This window comes from Anolis sagrei, chromosome X (assembly GCF_037176765.1).
Source record: "Anolis sagrei isolate rAnoSag1 chromosome X, rAnoSag1.mat, whole genome shotgun sequence".
Lineage (NCBI taxonomy): Eukaryota > Metazoa > Chordata > Lepidosauria > Squamata > Dactyloidae > Anolis > Anolis sagrei.
The window spans coordinates 47,085,279-47,111,016 of NC_090034.1; the positions used below are offsets into that span (position 1 = coordinate 47,085,279).

The following is a 25,738-nucleotide window of genomic DNA, read 5'->3' on the forward strand; positions in this document are numbered from 1 at the left end:
GGGCTGCCTTGCTCCTCCCCCCGAGGGACCCCCGGGCTGGGGCAGAGGGGCTCCTGGGCCACAGAGCCCTCTCCAAAGAAGGTCCCCCGCTCCCTCTCCAAAGGCGCACAGCGAGAGGGCTGGGTGCGCTCTGCTGGCGAAGGCGCACAGGCGACCACTCCTCCCTCCCTCCTTCCTTCCCTCCCCTCCCTCGCTCTTCTTCCTTGCCTCCTCTCTCTCTCTCTCTCTCTCTCTCTCACCCATCCTCCCTCCCTCCTTCCCTCCCTCCTTCTCTCTCTCTCTCTCTCTCTCTCCTCCAGCCGGTAAATCCGATCTAGGCCGATTCCTCTCACGTCAAACCACATGATCCCATAAAACATTCATCAACCTTTCCAGCTCCCAGCCGCCGAAAGCCGCTCGGTCCGCCGGAGCCTCTCCTCTTGGCGATTTGGGATTTGCCTTCCCCTCTTCCTCCTTCTCTCGCTCTCCTTCCCCTTAGCCTTACAACTCTGAGGATCGGGGCCTCTTTGGCCGGAAAGGAAGCAAGGATTCGGCAAAGGAAGGAAAGAAGGAAGGAAAGAAGGGAGGAGAAAGAGCTCTCGCCTCCGGAGCTGAGCCGAGGCGGCGGCCAGGATCGGGGCCTGCCGAGAGCTGCAAAGGAAGGGGGAAAACGGGTCCGCCGTGGGGTGCCCCTCGCCTGGATGCGGGCTGGTCGCCCCATGAGCCAGGCGGGAAGTTTTGTGCATGAAGCGGCTGCCTCTTCCTCTTCTTCCTCCTCCTCCTCTTCCTCCTCCTCCTTCTCCTCCTCCTCCTCCGCCGGCGCCCTTTTGGGAACGGATTGCCCGCCGCCGCCGCCTCGCCGCCTCCCTGTTGCCCCCCAAGAGGTGCCTTCCCCGAGCCCCTAAAATGAAGAGGGTGATCCTGGAAGAAGGTAAGGATTCGGGAAGGGAGGGAGGGAGTGGGAGAAGGCGAGGCGGACCCCAAGGAGAGAGGAGAAGTTCGGGGCCCGGTTCCTCCTGTCCGGAGGGAGAGAGACCCACGTCCGCCCCGTTGGGCAGTGCGGAGCCCCTCTTCTCATCCAAGAGGTGGCTGTGGCACCCTTTGGGTTGGGCAGCTTGGCAGAGGTGGCTCTTCTCCTTGGAAAAGGGGAGCGAGAGGAAAGGGAGAAGTTCCGGGAGGGCTTGGCTGCCTCGGTGCCTCACCCGGGCCCAGCCCTGCCCCACTGAACTCTCGGGAACCCTCCTGCCTTCGGAGAGGCCGATTGTGGCCACCCTTGATGCCGGGGAGGTTGGGAGAGCGTTGCCCTCTCTTCTTCCAAGGAGAGAAAAGAGTGGAGAGACGACCCCTCCCCATACACACCACCAGCAGCTCTTTCCCCCAAAGACCCCCCTCTGGATAGCGCAGGATCCCGCCCTGCTGGCTCGGGAAGGGAGGTTGCAGCTGCCCCTTGGAGAAGCTGTGGAACAGACGGAGACTTGAACCTGGCTTTCTTTGCCTTGCCACCTTGTGTTGTTGGTTTTTTTTATTTTTTTGACGCAGGTGGGGATGGGCCAGCCTCAAGGTGGACGAGGGGCTTCATGTCGGAGAGCAGAGCCCCGAGGTAGAGGTTTCCTGAGGGGAGAGAGGTTCTCTCTCTTTCTCCAGGTGTGATTTTTTTGTGTGTGCAAAGGAATGCCTTTGCCGCACTGTCTTTTGGGAGACTTTGCCAGCTTTCCTTCCCTTTCGATGCCTAGGTTTGGCTGAGGCGAGGGAAGAGGGGGCCAAGGCGGGCCCCTCTTTCGTTCTCTAGCTGGGATGGGCTTTGCACGTGGAGGGAAGCGGACCCCCTTTACACTGGGGTCCCTCAAGAGCGCCCCCTGGAGCCTGCATCTGTGCTGCTCACCTGGACAGCAGTGAGCTAGGGGGTGCCTTCCCATTTTCGATGCACCCCTCTTTTGGAAGCACATCTTTCCCTTTCCCCACTCCATTTCCTTCCACTGAGGGTCCCCTATGATCGGGGGGGAGGGGAGGGGAGGGGGAAAGTGGGGCTCAGCCCTGGCCCCATCTCTTCTTTTGGTTCTCCAGGTGAGAGGGAAAGGGGAGCAACGGGACCAGGGCTGTCCTGCTCCTAGCCCCCTTTCCCCTTCTCAAATTTGGCTCTCAATGTTGGCAGGTGATTGGACCTTCCTTTCTTTTGAGGTGTCCTTTCCATGGCTAAAAGGGAGGAAGAAAGTGAGGTGCAGTCTTCCCCCCAACCTTTTTATTCTGTTATCCAGATGGGAGGGAAGCTTAGCAAGGAGGTCAGGTTTGTCCTGACCACTAGCCCCCTTTCCCAAATCCTCTCAGCTCTCAACCCTTGGAGTTGAGCCATGATATCACTTCCTAAGGAAACCGAGACAGCCATCAAGAGTTGATGGCACTAAGATGTCAGACAGGAGAGCTCAGGAAGGGAGTGCATGGTGCAGTTGGGTATTTGTGTCTGGAAAGAACCAGGGCACATGCATTCAGTCTTTTAGCAATATCACCCCTATCCAAACCCCAAATGGTGCCCCACAGACTTGGCCAAAAGTTTCCTGGGGTGTGGAAGCTGACTCTGCAAAGGTCTTGTTTGACAGTTGGCTACCCGACCAATTGGGTTCCAGGGAGCCATGGCAAAGAAAAGGGGAGCAAAGGAAATGCTTCACGGCTAGGATGTTTGATGCCCCCTCTGCCCGCCAGAGGAACTCTGCTGCTGATGGTGATTTGTTGGGTAGCGGTGATAAGGTTGGACCCGCTGCCTGCTTCTTCTGGGGAGTATGGAGTCCATGGTACTCTTTGGAGGCTCCAGGTATGAAGGCTCTCGGGTGGGATTCAAAAGGGAAGGGCAGGGGAGAGAAGAGATTGACCCCAACCATGCCAACCTGCTTTCAGTGGGAGTTGCAAGGAGAAGGAACTAAGCTGGAGTTGGATGGGACAGCATGAGAAGGGACTCTGGAAGGCTCCTTGAAGGTGTAGGGCTGGTCCAAAGCATGGTCATTTCTCCCAGCATCTCAGGGAGACTTGGGATCTGTTCAAGGCACCAAACTGAGTTGAAGCTAGGGGCGAGTGGGGATTGCCTGCCAAGGGAGCAGACTGTTGTGTAAGTTTGTCTTCACTTTCATTTTGATGAGTTAGAAGGTAGTTGGCTTTGCGATGCGAACTTGGTGGGGTTGTGTTGTTCTCCAGGTGCATTAGTTGAAGACAGAATTGTGCTTTGGTCGGGGAGTGGAGCCAGGTAGTGCCAAGGACGTGAGTGGAGCTGGCCAGCTCCAGTGGTGGGTTTCGGGTATTGCTTCAAGTGATAGAGTGAGATGCTCGACGGCTCCACAATCTGCTCAGCTCTAGTTCTGAGATCGGAAGGATAGGATAGTCTCCCTGGATGTCGGCTTCACTTTTAAGGATGCAATCTCTGATGCCAAACCTATTTTATGAGCCCTTTCAAGAGTGCCTGGGATGGACTGGCTGTTCCCTTGGCATTGTGGTCACCAATCTGCATAGGACCTGGGTGTAGGGTTTTCAATGAGAGATCATCAAATGGCATCCCAGATTGGGTCTGCAGAGGACCATAGGATCTACTTTAGACATTTCCACCTGAATCTCCTTGGATGGTGATGATTGAGATGGTCTTTGTGCCGTTTCCCGGTTTATGAAATCAGCACAGAAGAGAGATGGCAGATCTAGACTAATCTAAGGAAGGGGTTCACATTCACTAGCCAGAAACCTTTATGGGTTATTCCTTTCAAGTTGGAGTACGGACCCTATTTGTGGATTGGGAAGGCAGGAGACACATTCTGGCTTTAAGGCAGAAACCATAGACTCTCCAACTTCATTGTTCCTACTGGTGGCAGCAGTTTGCATAGACCTCAGTTTGCATAGACCTCAGTTTGCATCAACCAATGGACACTATACATTGCCCTTGGACCGCAGACCTGTGGAAAGGTGTACTTTGGATGTCTCACATAGATAAGCAGCTTTCTTGTGTGTGCATTTGTGTGGTAGGATGGGGGGCGGTTTAGTGTTTTTGTAGGGGGTTTTTTTGTCATCCTGGATTCCTTAACCCAAACATGAGAGAGAGATAAGAGCAGCGATCATCAAAGCTGCTGATAACCGATGTACCGATTATTGCAGGTGTTGCTTGCTCTTCCACGGCAATCGAACGCCTGGCTCCGCCTTAGAGATGGGAAACAACGATTAAAGCAGCACTAGCAGTTCAAAAAAAAAGTGTGTGTGTGTGGGGAGGGGGGGGGGAGAGGAATATTTGCAAACCCCAAAGAGTCGAGGATAATCAAACCATCAAACGAGTTTTCAGACTGTGAGGAGAAGTCACGAGGGAGGCAGGCAGATCATTATTTCGCGGAGGTGGAGGGCAAGGGAGTCCCCCAGCCCTCAATGAAGAGTTTGCTCACGCAATTGGGATTCATTCTGCCGTCTGCATTTTGGATTTTATCTTCCTCTCTTGGTTAGGTTTGCAAAGATGGAAAGGGGATCTGATCACTGTTTTGGGTGGGTTTGAGAAGATAACCAAAACCAGGCAGGATAAATAACTCAGTTGCGCAGAGAGCAGAACCGGGAATGTGCCTCTGAGGGCGGAATGCCTCAATAGAATGAAATCAAGTAGGTGATAGACCACACTCTCAAGTTTCTAGCCCACATGGGAGTAAAGGCACACCTCCTGATCCATAGTGAAAGCTCATTGAGTTGTGGAAACGACATAACTTGCACAAAAGAGCACTGCAGAAAAGAGTATAAGGCCAAAAACCGAGGAGATAAACCAGGCATATGTGCTTACATGCGCTCCCTTGAAAGGGCCACAGAAGTGAGCCGGCGTTGGTGCAGAATTAATACACACAGAGTCCACCCCACCCCCCTGATGCATTTATCTCATGCAGAATTCATCAGGTGTCGCTGCCATTCAGTGCAACCAAGTATTTGAAGAAAATGCTCTCTCTCCCTTTCTCTCTCTTTCGCTGCTCCCATTGCAATGAGAACGTGGTCCCCCTTAAACATTTCAGCCGGCCCTCGGCTGCAGTTTCAATGGACAAGACACGCACAGAGTCAATGGGGGAAAGAAAGGGAATCGACCACAATTCTGTTGTCATTGGCAGCGAGGCTGAGACCTATCTAATCAATGGGAATGCAACATTGTTGCAATGCCCTTTGATTTGGTAGGTTTGTTCTAACCGAAACCAACAAATAAGGGCTGCAAATATGGTACTGTGCAACTGTTATGTACCTCCATAAAGTTATGTTGCCTCTTCTTGCTGTAGGCTGTTGGCCAATGCTTCAAAATCCCTTTTTTCAAAAATTGAAAAGCATTTTGAAAGAGAGTCTTAAGCATTTTGAAAGAGAGTCTTAAAAAGCCGTGGCCAAAATCCAATGGATGCTCCCAACTTGAGTCATTGCATCGATTGCTGAATGGCATGTTGATGCTTTGATAAATCCCATTGAGTCCAGGGGTCTACTCGTGTTGGGAGCGCCATTGGATCTGGGCCAGTGGTAACTGGGGACTCCTGTATTAGTGGGATAGTCAATCCAGTCAAGGTCTTAGCTTGACTATTAAGGAAGTGCTGAATTGAGCTGACTTCAAGTGTTCAGCACCACAGAGAGCGCCTTCAAATTGGACCTACTCCCCATTGCAATCTCTGCTCCATTAATGTGGGTGAGGATGGTTTCCATCCCATCTCATTGATTTTCTCCTTCTTGAAGAACTCCAATTCCCAGGATCCTTTGCAAAGTAAATAAGTTCTAAGCCCACGATGCCCTACAGTAGATCTCTCCACTGAGATTTCCAGGGTGTTTTTGTTTTTTCCTGGAGTCGAATCCTCCTAGTTTTCTGCAAAATGCGCTTTGGAATCCAATGGGGTAGAACTTTGCTGTCAACCCATGCCTGTCATTTCATGCATACCTCCCATAAACCATTGACATTGCGTGCTCTGCAATCAACCAGCCCCAGTAGCTGTAGTGGATAAATATCATAAATCAAACCATGGATGAATACCTAGGAACTTTTAATTGTCTCAGTGGCAATGCTGAGGCTTCAAGAACTGTCTCTCCGGAGAGAGCTGTCTGCCTCGTGTCTGCTTTGAGAGCTTTCTGCTGTGAGGTTAAAGCTTTTTCTTTCTCAAAAGCTTTCAGTGGGTCAGAGTTATTGCAATTGGCCTTCCTTTGGCTCCGCCTGGTGTCGCACCAAGGTTTCTATGCTCAGGATAGAGCTTCATAGTGATGCCAACTGAGGGTGTTCTTCCGAATCACATGTGTAAATTTGCTTTTGTATGAACATTAAAGTCCTTGCTACCTTAGTTTGCTTTTATTTTTTTAAAAAACATGCTTGTATCTTTGATTACCCTTTCACTAGCAGCTTCCAGATATGTGCAAACCCCATCATTTCCAACCATCGCCCATGATGCAGGTAGCTACTCTTGAGCAAATATATGGGTCTGGATTCTAGGGGTAACTCTAACTAGAGCAGATCCATGGAATCACATACGTGTCGACACATCTTTTGACTGTTCATTCAATGGATCTACTCTAGTTGAGACCAAATGATAAGATTCAGGACATGACAACTCTTTAGGCCAGCTCCTCAAACCAGAGGCAACTGATTCTTCTAGGACAGTGGTTCCCAACCCTTTTTTGACCAGGGACCACTTTGACCAGGGATCACTTTAACCAGGGATCACTCTCCAACATTAGTACCAAAAGGGTTACGAATCCGTTTTTGTTAAACTTTGGATTTGCTTTGGTCATTTGGGGTGCTGATTCAGAAAACTGAAATGCATAGACCACATCAGCTCTAGTTTCTGATATAGACTATATCCCATCCAGTAGTCACCATCTGCTCACCCACAGAAAACCATATTTAATAAGCCCTGGCACTATAAGAGAGTTTCACGAGACCGGTTGCTCTTGTTGCAACGTTGTAGTAATGGTGAGGCCACAGACCATATTTTAATTCTTGCGGACCATGGTTCTAGGATGTGAAACTAAAACCTTATGGACTTCTAGGACTTTGTATCCACCAGCAAGCCTGGTTGGGTATGATTGGCATTATGGTCATAAATATATATAGTAGTCAGAATATGCATAGAAAGTTCTGTTTTCTGTGAACTGCTAAACGAATTTTGCATAGAATAACCATAGCACTGTGAAAAGGACTTGCTTTGCATATGAAAGCTCCCAACTTCAATGCCCAGCAATAGGGTCGGGAAAGAATCTCTGTCCAAACTCCCAGGCCATTGCTATTGGTGGCTTTACATCCTGTGTTGGCTTCCTGGGAAACTATTCTCTCCAAAGCCGTATCTGGTTTGGATTCTGTTGCAGGTGTTTCATGCAACGCCTCCGCTAATGCATTGAGCGTTGACGTGCGTATCGCGGCATGTTTTCTGTAATTTGATCTGCCTTATAATAGAGTCGAGTCAATAGAACGACAGCATGTTACAGGTGTCTTGCCGACTGTGTTACTATCTATTGTTATAAATGTTACTCTGGTTCAACATTTCTCATTTCTCCGTTCCAAGAGAACAAGGGTAGGATGAAGTGGTTCAGCTACCAGGTGGGGAGTAGGGTTAGGGTGATGGGAAGGTAAGGGAAATATTTGGGTAAGGCTTAAGGTTAGAGTAAGAATAACGGTAAGGGTTATGGTTATGATAGGCGCAATGATTAAGGTTACAGTTTGGGCTCAACTATTGGGCTGTGGTGTTAGGATTAGGGCTGGAGCAAGGTAAGGTTAATGGCAAAGCCTTGGGTTAGGGTTAAGGTGAGATTTAGGGTTAGGGTAAGGATAAGAACATGGTTAGGGTAAGGGTAACAGCATGGGAAAGTTTAAAAGTAAGGGTAAGAGTTAAAGTTACCCTTTGAGTCACGTTTAAGAGAGGAAAGCAAGATATAAATATTATTAATATCATCACCATCATCATCATAGTTAGTGTTAGAGTAAGGATAAGGGTAAAGGATAAGGTTAGGATCAGGATAAGGGTTAGGGTTAGGGTAAGGGTTAAGATTCAAGATAGGGATAGGATAAGGGTTCGAATAAGAGTAAGGGTTAGACTATTTCTCCTGCCAAAAAAAGCTTACTCCCTAATAAAATTTCCCTCTAGTCCCCACATTTCTTCTACCATAGTCACTGAAAGCTGTAGCTGAGTCTTTAGAAAGAAAGTTGAGGCACTCCAAGGAAAGGGACAGGCAAAGTGACTCAGAGAGGTTAAACACCACAGATCAGAGAACCCTAGACATGCAGAGTTTCTTGGTGCCTCACTCTCTGGCCTTAATGTGCATCGTTGGGGGTCCTTTGTAGGTTCGGATTGTGATACAGCCATTGTGTTGTGCTTATTTCTGCCTTTGTCTCCCTGGAAGGGCTGCCGAGGGGGTGTTGCACGCTCCCTGCCTAAGCTCCTGTTGTCGGAGCACGATCTAATGCTGGTTTATCTTACAGGGCTGTCGGGTGGATTAGGGAAAGAATATGCGCCACGTGCTTGGAACACTTGAAATGCACTTTGTCGCTGCTAAGTCGAGCTGAAAGCATCCGCCCCACCCACTAAAATTCTGCCTTGCGCACGTTGAAGCCAAATATTGTCTGGATTTCAGATATTTGACATTCAGCAACTGTTTGACATTCTGATCTCAGCGTCCCATATATGACAGTTTTGCAATTCCTGTACAACAGTGTCAGATGTTGGGTGTATTGGATGGATGATATGCAATGGTATATAGTAGGACAGGCAAACTAACATTCATCTTGAAATGAAATTGCCAATGTGTGTATTTCCTTGTGTTCTTGTACACCGAGGAAGTTGTCTCACAGTGCTTGAATTGCCCTGGCTCAAAGTTAAAGAATCCCAGGAGTTGTCAACATTTTATAAAGTCTTCCGTCTTCTCTGCCAAAGACCGCTGGTGCCTCACCAAACGACAACTCCTAGGATTCCATAGTATTCAGCCATGGCAGTGAAACTGTCGATGTCAAACTGCATTCATTCAACAGTGCAGATGTGCCCGGAATTATCTTAGAGAATCCCCACTTATTCCAACTGGAAGCAATTTGTGTATTTTGCGGTAGTTTTCCATACACTTTGGGTCAAATCATGTGAAATTTCACATGCAGAGTATGAAGCATAAAGTTGGAGAATTTGGGCCATAATTACACACACATTTATGTCTTTGAAAGATACACTCTAAGGACCAATCCATGTCACAGACCAGTTAAGCTGTATCAGGCATGAGCAAACTTGGGCCTTCCAGGTGTTTTTGACTTCAACTCCCACAATCCCTAACAACCTCAGGCCCTTTCCTTTCCCCCATCAGCCACTTAGGAAAGGAAAAAAAGGAAGAGTGCTGAGTTTGTTAGGAATTGTGGGAGTTAAAATCAAAAAAACACCTGGAGGGCCCAAGCTTGCCCATGCCTGAGCTATACTGACTAGTAGCCCCTGATAGCTCTTCTGTTGGGAATTTATCCCAGCTCTGTTCAAGTTCAGACTAAATCCCAGAATGGATGCACTGCATTGGGGAAGAAAATGATTGAAATCCATTATCGTTTTGTGTAAGAATGATGTTGGCCAAGATTTACATTCCCTTGTGACCTTTTCAATAGCCACGGCTGTTTTATAACCATTCACTTTGAATCACAGTGCTGAAAAGTCATGGTGTGATCTATGTTGCCCCAAATCAGCGGCCAACGTGGAATCAGGATGTAATTCTTCACTAATTCTTGAAAGAAGCCATAAGTAATTGTAGCCATTTTCATCCTGAAGTTTTTGAAAAAAAACCAAGCCTCTTCAGAACTGATCACATACAAAAGTAACACATGGTTGTTTCTCATTGAAAAGTGCAGCCAAAACAGTATTTTTGGTCAAAAATATGATTTTTGCTGGGACAGAAAAGCTTTTTCAGTGGCAAAACAACCAGGTGCAAAATAGTGCACAGAATCTGAATTATGACCATTTTCAAGTGTTGGGCAAGTGTTGGGCCTGTGCAACTCACCTTCCAAAGTAAGGTCATGCCTCAGAATAGGGACAAATTGGGACAAATTAATGTGTGGCTGTCAAGCTCTGCCATAGACAACAACACATGTATGGCCCACCTTCCTGACTAACTTGGCTTCACCTCCGCATTACCGAGAGCAGAAGGCAGGAGAGGAGGGTCATTCCAGCTGGTGGTAAGCAGCTATATCCTCTCCCTGCATCTGCCACTAATCTCCCTGACAATAGTGTGAGAATAAATAATTGTAATTACATCGCCTGGGCACACAGCGCATGATGGATTGTGGGAAACCGCAGAGAGGAACTGCTTGCAAATGAGGAAACAAATATGGAGAGGGCCTATTAGGGGCCGATCCCATCCATCATTGCTGACAAGGCCCAGCTGAGGCCTGGCGAAGAGAGGGCCTCTCTTGCCCTGCTGAACTGTTGTGCACCATCTGGAGGTGCCTCACAGATAGGCTGAGTCTTAACTTAGTCCAGATTTTTGGGGACAACTTGTTGAAGTCTTGTGGTGCTGGTCCAGGGGGAGCAGGGCATAGGAAGACCAAGGGGTAAGCAACATTGTCAAGACTGAGTAGAACTTTATCGCACGGTGCAACACTTCTGCAACATCGCCCCATTGGTGAATTGTGGCATGGCACAATGGAATGCTCAACCCCAATTCATACAAGGTCCATGCACATCCCTGCATGCAGCAAACAATGCCCATGTGTAATGGTGGACAATGGCGCCCTCTGTGGAATGCCACTGATGACAATCCCAGAGTTTGTCAAGCAAGGCTGTGCATGGAGATGTTCCTCATTGGACGAAAAGGTCCCATCTCTTCCATGCACATCTACACCTGCGTAAACCATGGCATGTATGAGTGGTTTTGCTTCTGCTAATGTGAACCAAATGCCAATCTTCTGCCACAGTTAAAAACACCAGACATTTCTGTAGTGCATCGTCTGCATGTGTAATACACCAACTGGGTGCCAGATGTGATGTTGCAGGTCTCAAGACATTTGGTTAAGGTTCTGGGCAAAGAACCATAGCATAACTCTACACCCTCAGTTATGCTATGCTGGAGTTATTACACTGTTATGAGTGGATTTAAAAAACATATTTAAGGCTCAAAAGGTATTCCTGACAACTCGATGCTGTGAGAGTGCTGTTATTCCACTTTGGCTGCTATGGCTCTCTCCTGTGGCATCCCAGGAGTGGAGTTTAGGGAGTGGGGGCCCTTCCACACAGTCCTATATCCCATAATATCAAGGCAGAAAATCCCACATTATCTGAGTGTGGATTCAGGTAACCCAGGGCCCTTCCACACAGCCGTATATCCCAGAATATCAAGGCAGAAAATCCCACATTATCTGAGTGTGGACTCAGATAACCCAGTTCAAAGCAGATATTGTGGGATTTTCTGCCTTGATATTCTGGGATATAGGGCTATGTGGAAAGGTCCTGGGCTTCACAATTCTCAGCCAGAGAAGTCCTGGATCTTACCACAAGATTTTGGCACTGCAGTTAAAGTGGAATAGCAGCACTTTAGCTGTGTCTTCACCTTCTCATTGCAGAATTATGACCCCACACGCCGAAATGTTAATTGGATGTCGAGGTGCAGTGCATAACCATGTGCAGCCATGCATTTGATGCAAAATAATGCACTAGTTGCCTCATCCCTCATATTTTTCGCTTTAGCCCAGCTCCTCTGGCAGAACAGTCTGGATGTGTTCTGATCCAAATGACATCCTCTCCCCACCCCATAATTGAAAGCTCAGTGGAGGACATAGCCTGCTGCAACTTAATAATTCATTGCTCCCTGATTTTTGTGTCCTTGTAAAATCTCCATTAGGCCCGTGTTTGTGGCAAGGCCCATAATATTTGTTGGAAGAGTTGTTCTTCTTTTTCTCTTTTGCAAAGGGCAGGAGGGGATCCATCAGCAAGGCTGTGGGATCTGGTGCCCCCATCCCTGCACAGCCTATCTTGGTGAGAGGGACCTTTGCATTGGTACAGAGATGGGACTTTATGCCCCACCAATGATTCAGAAACCTTGACAGGTGTCTTAATGAATGTCTTACTATGCCAAGTCTTGTTTTGTCCCTTTCTTTGACCTTTGGGGGGCTGGTGAAATAGAGAGGCAGGCAAATGGCAAACGTCAACAATGCGTCCTGATTTCATTGCGCAGATTTAATACTTTCCCTCTTGCCGGCAGCTGTAGCTCAGCTCAGTTGGGTCCCTCCTGTTTACACAGTCCGAGCGGCTCTCCTTGGCAGTGTGTGATTTCCTCCTTGCTGTTGGGCAAATGCGAACCCTGAAGTGATCGTCTTACTCAGAAACTCTGGAGAAGCTGAAATACCCATATCATTACCACAGCTTACTAATGGTGATTCGCCATGCTGAAAAGCTGGTGTCCTCTTTGGTCTCTCTTCTCCCCTGCATTTGGCTCAGCTGCTTCTCTGTTTTCCACGTAGTTGCTGAAATGTCCCATTGCTGAAACATACATGTCTTGAATCCCACTGGTGACTTATGCATGTGTCAATCCGCCTAAGGAAGCAGGTGGGCATATTCTTGTCCAATGTGGCACAACTAGACTCATGTCCAGGTTTCCAAAGTTGAGTTGCATATTTGGCACTATTGCGCATGGGGTTCCCGGTCCACATTTCACATGGAGGACATTATGTACTATGTATGTTTAACACTGCATCTGTTAACAAGATGCCACTGTAGAATGGCATACTGCATCTCCTAAATGGAGGATTCCAGTCTCTGCATTTATAATAATAATAATAATAATAATAATAATAATAATAATTATTATTATTATTATATTTGTTTATACCCCACTTTTTCTCTTCACAAACGAGACTCAAAGATGACACCACTTGAACTGCCCTGGCTCAATGGAATGGGATTTTGAGAGTTGTAGTTTTACAAAGTTTTGAGCCTTCTCCACCAAAGAGGGCTGGTGCCTCACCAAACAACAAATGCTAGCATTCCATAACACTGAACCATGGAGGTTAAACTGCATTATATTAATGGTGTAGACGCACACTTTGTGAGTGCATTTCAGATGGCAGCCTATCCCTCCTTAGAGTTGCTTGATGTGGATATACACACATCTCTATAATACCCACAGCACCATAAAATCATGATGCCCATAGAGAGTAGGACATAGAGGAATAGATTAGGAAGAACTAAACCTTAGGAAAGGAGCCCCCGGTGGCGCAGTGGATTAAAGCGCTGAGCTACTAAACTTGTTGACCGAAAGGTCGCAGGTTCGAATTTGGAGAGTGGTGTGAGCTTCCGCTGTTAGCCCCAGTTTCTGCCAACCTAGCAGTTCAAAAACATGCAAATGTGAGTAGAGCAATAGGTACCGCTTGAGTGGGAAGGTAACTGCTCTCCATGCAGTCATGCTGGCCACATGACCTTGGAGATGTCTACGAACAATGCTGGCTCTTCGGCTTAGAAATGGAGATGAGCACCAACCCCCAGAGTTAGACACGATTGGACTTAATGTCAGGGCTTTACCTTAAACCTTAGGAAGGAGGTTTAATAATGGAACCCACTGTCACTAGGGAGTCAAATGGAGTCTCCTCCTGAATTGTAAACAGAGGCTGGATTGCCATCTGTTGGGAGAGCTTGGATGGTGTCTTGCTGCCTAGTAGAAAGCTTTCTACGATGCAAAGAAATCCCCCAGCGCTTGCTCTTAACCAACAGGTGCGCTCTCGCCGACGCCTGACCTCTCCGCCTGCCCTCCGTGAAAAATCATGTACCTGTCACCGGGAAAGGAGCCGCCAGACTCGCGCGATTGCCTTACTTATCAAAATGCCCTGGGAATTATGCAGAAAGTAACCTTTTAGTTTATTGCTCCTGTTTCCATCTCAGAAATGTCCTTCAAAATGCCACGCCGGAGTGCGTCTCTCCAGCCCCCTCTTCCCCACCTTGGTTTTCCTCTGTGATGGATTTTTTTTATATTTTATGTAGATATAGATGGCAATCTTAAGCATACTTACCTTGAAGTAATTCTCCCTAAGCATTCTTTCATTGGATTCCACATTAGAAGATGCCAACATCATTTACTGGATGTAAGGTTCCAATTTTCCCCCTTTCTGGGTCACCCAATAACCAAGTTCTCAGGATGGCTTAAGCGAGGAATAAGAACTATATTAATATTCAGCAGCACGGCTACATAACCAGGAAAATGTTAATATCGACGGGCGAAATCCAATTTGAGTCCTAATTCAAATCTGCCCATTGAAATGAATTGGGCTCCCACCAATCGTGACTAACTAGTCCCATTCATCTCCCTGGGTCTTCCGTAGCTGGGAGTCACATTGGATTTAGCTCTATGCTCTTTGGCTTTCGTTTCAATAAAAAAAGGCTTCCCATTGTGGGAACACCTTGCCATAGTGTGCCTTCCGTCTCTTGGTTTTGAAATTGCATTATGTTCGATAGGCAATGTTTTAGAATCAGTTTGTTTCTTGATGGATGCAATGATTCTTAGCCATCCGAATTAGGCTGGTGTGAAGAAATGCAGTTTTATGTCATCCATCTTTTCCCGTGTAGCCAATGTAAAACAGTTATATCATCCATGGAGGCTTCCAAAGGACCCTAGAGGACCTCAGCTGAAGATACCATCATTTTTTACCTGGATATAGGGACATAGCCAGGGACGTTTCCAAATTCCAATATCTACCAGCCATGGAATGGCTAGAAAGGATGCAGACATGCAATGGTAAGCCCAAGGAGTTGTTCAATGCAGGATTCTGGTTTTGTCACCTTGTAAAGGGCAAAGTTGAAGGTGAGATGGACAGTAGACTTGAGCCCAAATCAGTTTTGTAATATTTGGTGGTCTGTCTAATATAATCTCTGGAAACAGACCGGGTAGGAGGGAAAAGCTCGGCAAAATGGATGGAAAGAGCCAGATTTTATCGTCTACTGCAGAGGATAGAGTTTTTTTTCATGTCAGGAGTGACTTGAGAAACTGCAAGTCGCTTCTGGTGTGAGAGAATTTGCCGTCTGCAAGGACGTTGCCCAGGGGGTGGCCGGATGATTGGATGTTTTACCATCCTTGTGGGAGGCTTCTCTCATGTCCCCGCATGGGGAGCTGGAGCTGACAGAGGGAGCTCATCCATGCTCTCACCGGATTTGAACCTATGGCCTGTCAGTCTTCAGTCTTGCCAGCACAAGTGTTTAACCCATTGCACCACCGGGGACTCCAGGATAGAGTTAAGTGCAATATACCTGAGGCAGGGGTCTGGCGGGGCTCCTGGAGAAGATGGGATTATTGCAGACCATCATCTTTTTCTCCCTCCCCAGCAACAGCAGCATCACTCCTTCAGAGAGGGTCCTGGTGGGAACTCACTTTCCCAGCAGAACTTGCATGGGGAGGGCATTGAAAAGTCTCATGAGTTCCTCTCGGAGCATGATGGGAGTTGAAGTTTCTCTCTCTTTCTCAGCCAGTAAAAAGCCTGGTTGTGTCCATGCTCTGATTGGCTGAGAATGGACTCAACAGGTGGCAACAATTCCCAGAACCCTCTCTTGCAGTTTGTCTTATTTTTTAAAAAATGTTATGATTAAAACTTAAAATAATTCTAAAAAATCAGTAGATTGGTGAATTGTTTTGAAACTTGGCAGACCCGCAGTTGTAAATGGGGTCTAAAACTGAGGTAGGTTTCATGCAGATAGGCCTGAGGATTGAGCCTTTTAATTTTTCCATTGTAGCCAATGGGCTGAATCTTTGCCAAATGAAAACAGCAACACCTCTCCCCTTTTGAGTAACTTCCCAGTAAATAGAATGAAGGGTCAGCTGACAATGGGCCCCAAAATGGGATGCCTTTTGGCCAAATTGCAATCCTAATGAACAGCATCCCATGGTCACATCCTCCGAAGGTTGTAACTACAATATTGTAAAGTTTCAACTCTTTGGATGAGTCTACACTGATTGGCCAATCCATGGTCACATGCACCCTGACAGCCCACTGTGATGACAGGTTGGTGTCCACAAGTCCATCTAAGACAAGAACACATCAGCCCAACTGGACTATGTTGAAATGAGATCATAGCCTGGACAGACCATCATGTCACCTTCCATGCCAATATTCCCAGCTAACCAGAGAGCTACATATGAGCTTCTGGCCATTGTGGACACCCCATTCTGAAATCAGCCAAAGCACCCACATGACCAGAAGAAGGAAGGGATGGAAGAGGTGCCCATGATAGAAGCTCTCGTGAAGCTCTGTGCCTGGCTGGTGGGCACATAGGCACGGTGGGCGCACAGGCACTGTTGAATCCAGGGGAAAGGAGATGGTGATGGTGTCCTGTGTTGACAGTGAACCGGTCCGAACTGGACCCGATCCAGCTGTCCACAGTACCCCAAAACTGCAGGATCCTCCAGAGTTTGCCTGAAACTCTGGAGCCTCCCCTGACTTTGCCTGATGTGAGGCAGAGCTGGTTTAATCAAGGATAACCCTCAAAACGGAACATTGTGAGGACAACCAGGTGTAAAATCTGTCTAGTCTCTGATGCAGGATCTCAGCCTGGGTTCCTTTTAATGTCGGTTTCTATAGGCGATGATACCGTGAGCCACTTCGCAATGCTCCTCATGTCCCGGGGGGGGGGGGGGGGTGTCAAAGAAGGGCAGCCCAAGAGCTCTTTGCCAGATGGAGTGCTTCCCATTGGAGGCCAATTAAGGCTCTGTTTAAGGCAGCTGTAATCTCTTGCCACTCCTCCTTGATGGCGGATGAGGTCTATTAGAAAGCTATCCAAAACCGCAGTCACAATCACCTTAATTAATAAGCACTTGGGGCAGCAAGAGGCCTCTTTCTGATTGCTGGGTGGCAAACCAGATGATGCAGCAGACAGCATGTGACGTCTGTCATTGGGAACCCCTGAGCCAGGACGACAGATCTCTTCAAGGTAATGGAAGAGATCATTCAATATATTTTTTTTTGGGGGGGGGGGGGGGGAGGGGTGGCTCTTTGCCTGAAAGTGTGCTTAGTTTACCCATGTTCAACTCTGCCCCGTTCCCTGCACTGACCTCCATGGTACCAGCACCTTTGCCCAAGATGCCATCAAGTGTCTCTGCTGCAAGCTTCCAGGAAAGCAGTCTTAAAATGCAGCTTTACTACTCATGTTAACTGACTGTGAGGAGCACTCACAAATAGGCAGCGTTGCTGTTTACTTGTGTGTTTCTGGGCACAGTTCAAAGCATTGGTGTTGACCTATAAAGCCCTATGCAGTTAAGGTCCAGCAACTGAAAACCTTTCTTTCCCTAGCATGCTGTTGAGAATGGATTTTTAAAAAGTGGAAATGGACCTTGGACAATGTATTCAGATGTATATACATGGGAGAAAAATGAGGCACAAAATAATTAATTAAATAACTAGGGTTGTGACGTATTGGCCGTCTTAGCTCAAATTCATTTGGATTTGGGGAAATGAGGGAGCTTTAGTGGAAGCAATTCTGCAAGGCCTGAAGTTCTTTTTTCCATCCCTCCATCCCAGATCCTTTTCAACCAGAGAGGACAAAACCGGGTGCCTTCTCCATGCTGTACTGTGGAGTGGTGGTCTCACACCGGATTTTGAGAGAGCTCATTATTTTCAAATCGAGGGAGGGGGCCGTTTTCAAATCCTCAGCCTCTTCTCCAACAGTAAAGGTATCGCATCATGGTGAGGCATCTGCCTTTGTGAAGCCATTGTGCTCCTTGCCTGGCGGGATGAGGAACGTCAATGCGAGTGTCTGCCACTCTGGAGACTTCTCGTTTGTTCGGCTCCCTCCACCCCAGAAAAAAAGTGACACCTTGGACAGTTGTCGGAACATGTCTTGTCGATGCTCCCTTTCATTTGCTCCAGTCTGGCTCCAATTTGTGTCAGTTAAAGGGTGAGGTGAATGACAAGTGCTGGTCCCTGCCTCTCGCAAATTGGCCGAGTTTGGGGAGGGGAGCGCTGAGGAGATGGAGAGGAGGATGGGACCAATTTATTATTTGGATCTTTTCTCAAAGGCCCAGAAGATAGAGAAGTCATAACCTTCCTGTCTGCCTTTCCAAAACCAGTGCACTAGACCGGTCTGTTCACCATTTGCGAAAACAGACACCTCACCAAGCGATCACCCACTAATAACTGATTTCCTCTTGTTGAGCTGATGACAGGGCTTGTCTCCCTCTCAGTTGCCTTATGCTCGAGTGCCGTCGCCTTCAAATGGGTCTCCGGGGGGCCTTGGGGAGAACTCTGCTTTTTTTGTTATTCGCAAAGCTCTCTTCTTTTGGAGTACCTGGTGAAAAGCCAAGGTTCAATTACCCGTTGAATGCCCCATTTGTAAGTGGCACTGAGGCATCTCCTATTGCCCAAGAGATGGGCCGCAAAGCTATTCAGGCCCAAGCAATCAAATAGACATGGTGCCGGGTTTCTGGTCCAATCCTGTTGGCCTCTGATATGGATAACATGGCAAACCTCCTCTTTCCCATGCTGAGTCTTTCAGCTCCCTAGGTTCCTTTTATCTCGCATTTTATGATCATCCATAAGACCCAGGATAAGGTTCATTTGGTGTCCAAAGTCACCTTCTTTTCTCTTCAAAGGGATGAAATCTGGGTAGAGAACAATGGGGTTGATGGAACTGTCCAACACATAACCTCTCTTCCTCAAGAGATTGGCAAGAATTGAAATGCCCTATTCATCTTCTGCTTTCAACCTTTCAACCTGGAAACTTCCTTGCATGTCATGACTCAGGGTGAGCCCCTGGTGGCGCAGTGGGTTAAACCCCTGTGCCGGCAGGACTGAAGACCGACAGGTCGCAGGTTCGAATCCGGGGAGAGGTGGATGAGCTCCCTCTATCAGCTCCAGCTCCTCATGCAGGGACATGAGAGAAACCTCCCACAAGGATGATAAAACATCAAATCATCCGGGCGTCCCCTGGGCAACGTCCTTGCAGACAGCCAATTCTCTCACACCCGAAGCGACTTGCAGTTTCTCAGGTCGCTCCTGACCCGACAAAAAAAATGATTCAAGGTGCATTTACACTGAATGAATGCAGTTTGATGCCACTTGAATTGCCATGGTTCAAAGCAATGAGATCCTGGTAGTTGCAGTTTGGTGAGGCCCCAGCCCTCTTGGGCAAAGAAGCCAAAAGGATTGCAAAACTACGTGCTATTTCCATTGGTGTCCTGGAGCCCCAACATTTCCCAGTGCATCTCACTCCCTTACTTGTGATGGGGCAGAAAAACTTGACCTCTTTCTTTCTTTCTTGGAACGATGGCCTTCCTTGTTTGGAAACCAAGAGGAAAAAATAATATTTGAAAAGCAACTGCAGGCCGCTGTGGGAATAGCCAATCAAAATTCCACACACACACATGTATAATTTTTTGGGGGAAAAAAGAAAGAAATTCCTCCGAGATCTCATTTCTGAGGTGAGCGAGAGAATGGGGGCGTTTTAATGAATGCCCGACTTCACACTTAATGAACAGAGCTCGCCCTTTGCGGTGCTTCGTGCGGGAATCAAAGGCGGTCCAAATTCCTTTGGCACAAACGTTTCTGTTGCAAGGTGAGGCCTGCCACAAAAGAGGACTTTTGCTTGAGAGAGAAAAGGGTTCCTTGGAGATTTCCCCCCTCCCTAATCTTGTAGTGGATCCAGTCTGGTGTGCCATTTCCTCATTCGCTTTGCCAATTTCTCCAAACAAGAAAAGGTCTTATTCCATTCATGAATTGTAGGGTTGTCAGTCTTTTGGCTCATTTCACCAATGGGCTGAACCCCGCTATATTCTTTGTCTTGCTCCAAATGAAGCCAATGGATCCCATTTCTCCTTCTAAGCATCCCTGGGAGCCTCATCTCATCCTGAACCTTCCTTCTGATAGTATCTATCCAGTTCCAGGCTATTCTTCTATCCCCATCCTTGGTGATCTATCACTCTTTCCATCTGTTATCCATGTCCTTTTAGAGCCTCCATTTTTCAGAGAACTCCCAATGCAGTTCACAATTGCTTTTTCAACGCTGGCTAATTCTCCCTCCTTGCTTGCCGAAATGGGTTGTGATTGTGCCTTTGGTATTTCTGTTTGGAGAGCATTGTTTCCAAGTCGGCTGCAAATGCTACAATGCAATATTTATACAAAGAAAATGGCTTACTGCAAACTCTCTTGGTACATGGCTCTGAACAACAGAGGCTGTCTGATGTGGCAGTTACGATTCGGTTTTGTTCCTAATTATTCATTGGCAGGATTGTTTAGACTTGGGGCCTGTTTTTTTTTTATCTGAGTTGAAAAATGGTGGGTGTCTTTGTAGCCAGAAGCAGAAGATATGCTGGATAAAAGGAGGGGCGGAGGGGTGTGTGTGTGTGAAGTGAATATATGTATTTGCGGGTTCTCAAGACTTCTGGGGGTGCGATTCATTCATTCAGACTGAACATGGTGAATGAATCACATGGAACCACCTTTAGCCTGCTAACAATATAGCAATATATGGACTTGTTGGTCCATCTGCTCCAAACATTGGTTTGAAGGTACTCAGTTATGCTCAGGTATAAGTCTAAAATTTTTAGCCAAAAAAAATCAACCTCAAAAACCTGGCTCAACTTATCCATGGCTCAATGTGAGTACTATACCATAATGCTTGAAAAACAGGGAATCATTTCTGAGTAATGGTGAAAGGCAAGAGCTTAGTTCATCCAGGGAGAACCTAAATGAAGCATCAAACTCCTGTATTCTCTCCACCATGGTGTTGCTTTGGGCCCTTTTGAGTGCCTGGGCAGGAAATAGCAGCCAAGGGTGGTATGTCCCCTGGTGTTTCTCCCTCCCCATAGGATAACTCATACTCTGGCATGTCTTGATAGCCTGACTTGCGCCATTGAGCTATAGTCTCTCCGTGATAAATAAGGATCTGGAAAAAGGTGTCCATGAGCAGAATGCGATCAGGCAAAATACTACCACGTTTTGGGAACGTTATGGATTTATCCATAGGTCATGGAAAAATCCATAACGTTCCCAAAATCTGCTCTTGACTTGTACATGAAGTTGACTTATATATTAAATCGACTTATACATCAGACATACTTATACATGCGGTCAACTTATATGTCATATAGACTTATACATGAGATCAACTTATACTGCATATAGACTTATACATGAGGTTGACTTATACATGAGACCGACTTATATGTCATAAAGACTTATACGCGAGACCGACTTATATAGCATATAGACTTATACATGAAGTTGACTTATACCTGAGTTTGACCTATACATGAGTAAATATGATTTGTTTGGAAGTTGTAAACAGGAATCATGGGATCTGCATGGCTCTTTCTTGATCCAAGGAGCTTCTAAAGTTATGTACACTCTGATCTTTGACGTGAATAGAGAATGGGAAACTCTTGGGATAGGGTTCTGCTAGCAGAATTACTTTTTTGTCCACAGAAGGACACAATACCTCCTTATGCAACAATTTGGTCAGGTTGAGCAGGACAGCCAAGCTTGACCTTTCCAGTGTCTGTAGCCGTTTACCGGAGAGGGTCATAGGCCCCGAAACATGAAAATCAGAAATCTCAGCAGGGGCTACAGCGGGCTAGCCTTGATGCCGGAGGAGTTGAAAGTTCCACGGTTCTAAAATATTTATTAACGCCAAGCTGTAGTTAGCACTTAAGCTGAGGGCAATCCAGTCGGAAAGGCTCTTGGTCGAAATGGAAGTTAGCGAGGCTGAAAAGCCATTACGCTGTAAATATAAACTATATTAAGTGCTGGGTCGAAGCCTTAAATGTCCCAGCGTCCGTCGGCGAGGCCCGGCGTCTGCATGAAGGATTACTCGACTCGATCAATCGGCTTCCAACGTCACTTTTGGGGAAGCGACAATGCAAGGCAGGGAGAGGTGAGAGCTGCAGAGGGGAAGCAAAGTTCAGGGACTGAATTCCCAGGTTGTGAGTAGGTGACATGCAAATGAGGGAGAGCAGAGCATGCTGTGGGAATCTTTCCCTATCTGTTCTGACATTAAGAGCGGGTTCAATGAGTAGGGAAAGAAAACATGGTGTATGATCCACCGAGACCCCCATTTTTGTGATCCCTGAAACCTATGAAAATTATGTCATCATAGTTTGTGGGCAATTTTTCTTCAAAATCATCTGGAAATCCCTGGAAACATGTGAAAACAAGTCAACTCCCCCACCCTCCCAAAGTACTCTCAACCCTCATACTTCTTATGAGCAGAGAAAACTCCAAGATTCCATAGCATTGCACCATGACAATTCAAGTGATGTCAAACTGCTTTCAATCTACAGTATAGATATCCCCTTGGGCTGGATGATGGACTCAAAAAGGATTTCCCTTCAGCGGGGAATCACTGCAAAGGTTTTGGTTCGCATTCTTCTCTTTGTCTTTTTCAAGCCGGCTCTGGACAGATCTCCAAACGGCTCCGAAAGAGGAGACCTGATCCCTTTGGCTCCCTTTCCACTCCCCGGCCCCTGGCCACTTTAAACAAAAATCATTCTCCCACCCAATATTGCCATATAACTGTGAGGACTTCAGACAGACTTCCAAATGCGCTTGCTGTTGAATAAATTATGAACAGACTTCCTCTAATAGAAGGAGCCTTTCAGGCAGCAGATCAAAAAGCAAATTAAGTCCTCTTTGGTGTAATTTCCAGGAGAGTGGTCTGGTTCAGTTTGAAGATCATGGCTTCGTTCTCTTCTCCCCCACCCCCTTCTTTTTTCCTGGTATGTCTGCTTTATGTCTTTCTTTACGGTGTTTAGTGTAAAAGCTTTGGTTAAAGCCTTTGACTTCAGAAGGAGGCACTCTGTTTCTAGGCCTTCTTGGAAAGCTATCAATGACAAAACAATTGATGTCTCAAGCAGACTAGATCCACACAATCAATGGGTTATATGGAAGAGTTGACATCTCATTCAATAGTCAATTTCATGGGGCTACGTAAGTTGGGACTGGCCAATAAGATTCAAGGTATTAACTCCCATAACTTCAGGGTTATATCTATCCACATCTGAAAAAAATGTCCTCTCTAGGAATTTGCTAGGTCTTCCAGCAGATTCTATGGTATGTTTTGGAAGTGACGATAGAGTTGCATTGTAAGACCAAGAGTATTTCTAGAGAGGACATCTTTCTAGAATTTTGATCGGTCCTCCAACACAACTCTGTGATAACTTCCAGCAGAAGTCATTCATTTCAGTAGGGTTTGCTACTATCCACATTTTCCTATTTCCATGGTAAGTTCAGGTATGTAGCTTCTGCAGATATGGGGATCATACCATATTCAACAGTTTCCCCCAAATCAAACATAGCAGTATTGATATGCTATTTTTTGCCTCTGGAATTGATTTCACTATGAACATGGTATTCATATGGAATAGAAAGAATATTTGAAAAATTGTCGGAAAAATATGTTGAGAAAGCCTAATCCGAAGAACCTTGGATTGAGGAGAATATTCGCAATTTGGGCCTACTTCTGCACAAAATTTGCACAGGATTGTTTTGTGGAGAAGGTAGCATTTTCTAGACATTATCTGTGCAGGTAATACTATTCCTTGACATTATTTGTACAGAAAATAATATTTCTAAGCAAGAATATTGTTCGCAGTGATTGTTGGTAGGATGCCGTTGCTCTATCGTTTCTCCAAATGATCCCATCACCGCGTTCTGTCCTATATGGCAACTTGGCTGGGCACAGGGAAATGCAGTCCTGGGGAAGTTAGGCTGCTAATCTGATTTGCGCCACAAAATGGGATCAGGGAGGGCAAATGAAGTCAATTGAAAGGGCGGGCAGCAGAGGACAATTTAAACAAAGAACCTCCGAAGAAGTGATGTTGAATAATAGTCCCCAAGGGGAGGCCATTTTCAGCACAGGAGCAGCTGTTCGCTAAAGCAAAAGAGTGTTTTTTGGCTAACGGCTTATCTGTATTTATACCACCTGGGCTACGGAGGTGGCTGAACAGGTGGTTGGTAGACATTCCTCATGACATTTCATGGGTTGAATGCCAAGGTTAGTCAAGTTTCAGACGTGTCATCAGCTGAAGTTGTGGAGAGGTAAGTGAAAGCATTGGCCTAACAGGCCAAGAAGTTGGCCATCCCAATACACCATCTTAATCCTCCTTGTACAAAGTTCTTCCATTCCCCCCACTACAATTGGTGTAATGCCCCTAGAATGCATGTCAGGGAGTTGGGCTTGACAACTCCTTTGATCTCTTCCAACTATGCTTCTAAGAAGGTTCTCCATCTCTGCAATGGTTGGGAAGGGAAGGGGCCTCCTTCTGTCTGGGATGGGGTGCCCTTTGGCTTTGGACTCCTGCGGTTGCCCCTTCAAGCCCGTCTGTCTCTTGCGATCAATGGCCTAAGTGGATTAAGGCTCCTGTTAAGCATAGAGAGCGGAGCATCCGCTTATCTTTGCATTCCAGCAAACCAACGTCTTAGTGGTTCAACCACACCGCTAATGCAGCTGAGGGATGCTAATGCTCTTAGCGTGTCTTACTGCAGCGTTTGCTTAACTTGCGGTGATGGTGGTGGGGAGCTGGACGCCAGGCCCCTCTACCAAGCAGGCCACTGGGTTGGAGTGAGAGCTTTTTGTGGGGCTAGTTGATAAGACTAGAGAAAAGCTGAAGTCTTGCATCTACCGTGTTTAAAACTGATTTTTTAAACAGCATATCTCAACTGGAGGTTATGTGAACCTCTCATTTAATCTCAGATAATTTTACCATACATTTCTCTGTATCCTTTCCAACATCTCAAGGAGCATCCCAAAGATTGCTTTGGGTTTGACTTTGTGGCAGCTCTTGTTTAGATATAGACCAGTGGTGTCCAACCATTGGTCCTCCAGTGGAATCCCTCTCCCAGAAGTCCTGGCCATCTTGTTCAATGGTCAGGCATTCTGGGAGCTAAAGTCCAAAACAATTGGACAACCAAAGGTTGGCTATACCACTGCTGTTGACAGTCCCTGACCAAACACATGCCCAAATGGATAAGCTAATGCTGGTTCTTCATGCCCATCTTCAGTTCTCTCTCCTAGCTGGCCCATTCCGTAAACATCACAATCACTTCATATGTTTTGCACACACAATGAGTTTTGTGCAGAAAAACCAGGACTGATCCTGTATCAAGGAGATGGAGAGGAATTTATGAAGGTACACAATGGTTGCCTAATGTTATCTAGTGAATTGGGACATTGACTAAGGAGAGATGTCTCCTGCCTTCTCCATTCAGTCATCACGACAACTCTGTGGAGGGATGATGAAGGACCCAAAGGCTTTTCCTGAATTTCCAAGGACTTGATCTCATTCTTCTTGACCCTTATCCAACATTTTGAAATAATAATAATAATAATAATAATAATAATAATAATAATAATAATAGATTACTTGCCTCTCCTTGCAGATTGTAATAACCTGAAATATATATTTTACGTGTGGCTGAGATCCTAGTGTTGATTCCACCAATTGTAGCATACCATACCAAGCATACCAAGTCTACAAATCCCAAGATTGCATCACATTGAGCCATGGCAGTTCAAGTGGTATCAGACAGCATCCGTTCAACAGTGTTGATACCTCCTGACTCTGTAGGCTCATCTTACCACATCAGAGGCTGTTCCTCACCAAATGTTAGGGAGGATAGACAGTGGAGAGCAAATCCATTTTGAATTGACTAGCGACTTCTCTGCCCAGTCGAGCCTGTAGGAAAAAGAGTCTCGACGCCACTCTCTTCCGCCACAGCCGATGCCGCCGCCAATACTGGGTACTGTCATGCTGAAATTTCTCCATCAGGTTGCATAAAGCACTGGGCACAATTGATGGCGCTGAACACTCCGAACGCCACTGTCTCTCC

At 46.6% G+C, this 25,738-nt stretch overlaps 1 protein-coding gene across 1 annotated transcript in view; it reads left to right on the forward strand.

The window, feature by feature from the left end:
- Positions 1-236: 236 nt before the first annotated feature.
- RTN4R (reticulon 4 receptor) overlaps positions 237-25,738 on the forward strand; it is a 76,515-nt gene continuing 51,013 nt past the window's right edge. The window contains exon 1 of the mRNA XM_060785345.2: positions 237-910. Within this exon, the coding sequence (XP_060641328.2) occupies positions 724-910 (187 nt within the window). The 5' untranslated portion in view covers positions 237-723. The remainder of the gene's footprint in view (positions 911-25,738) is intronic.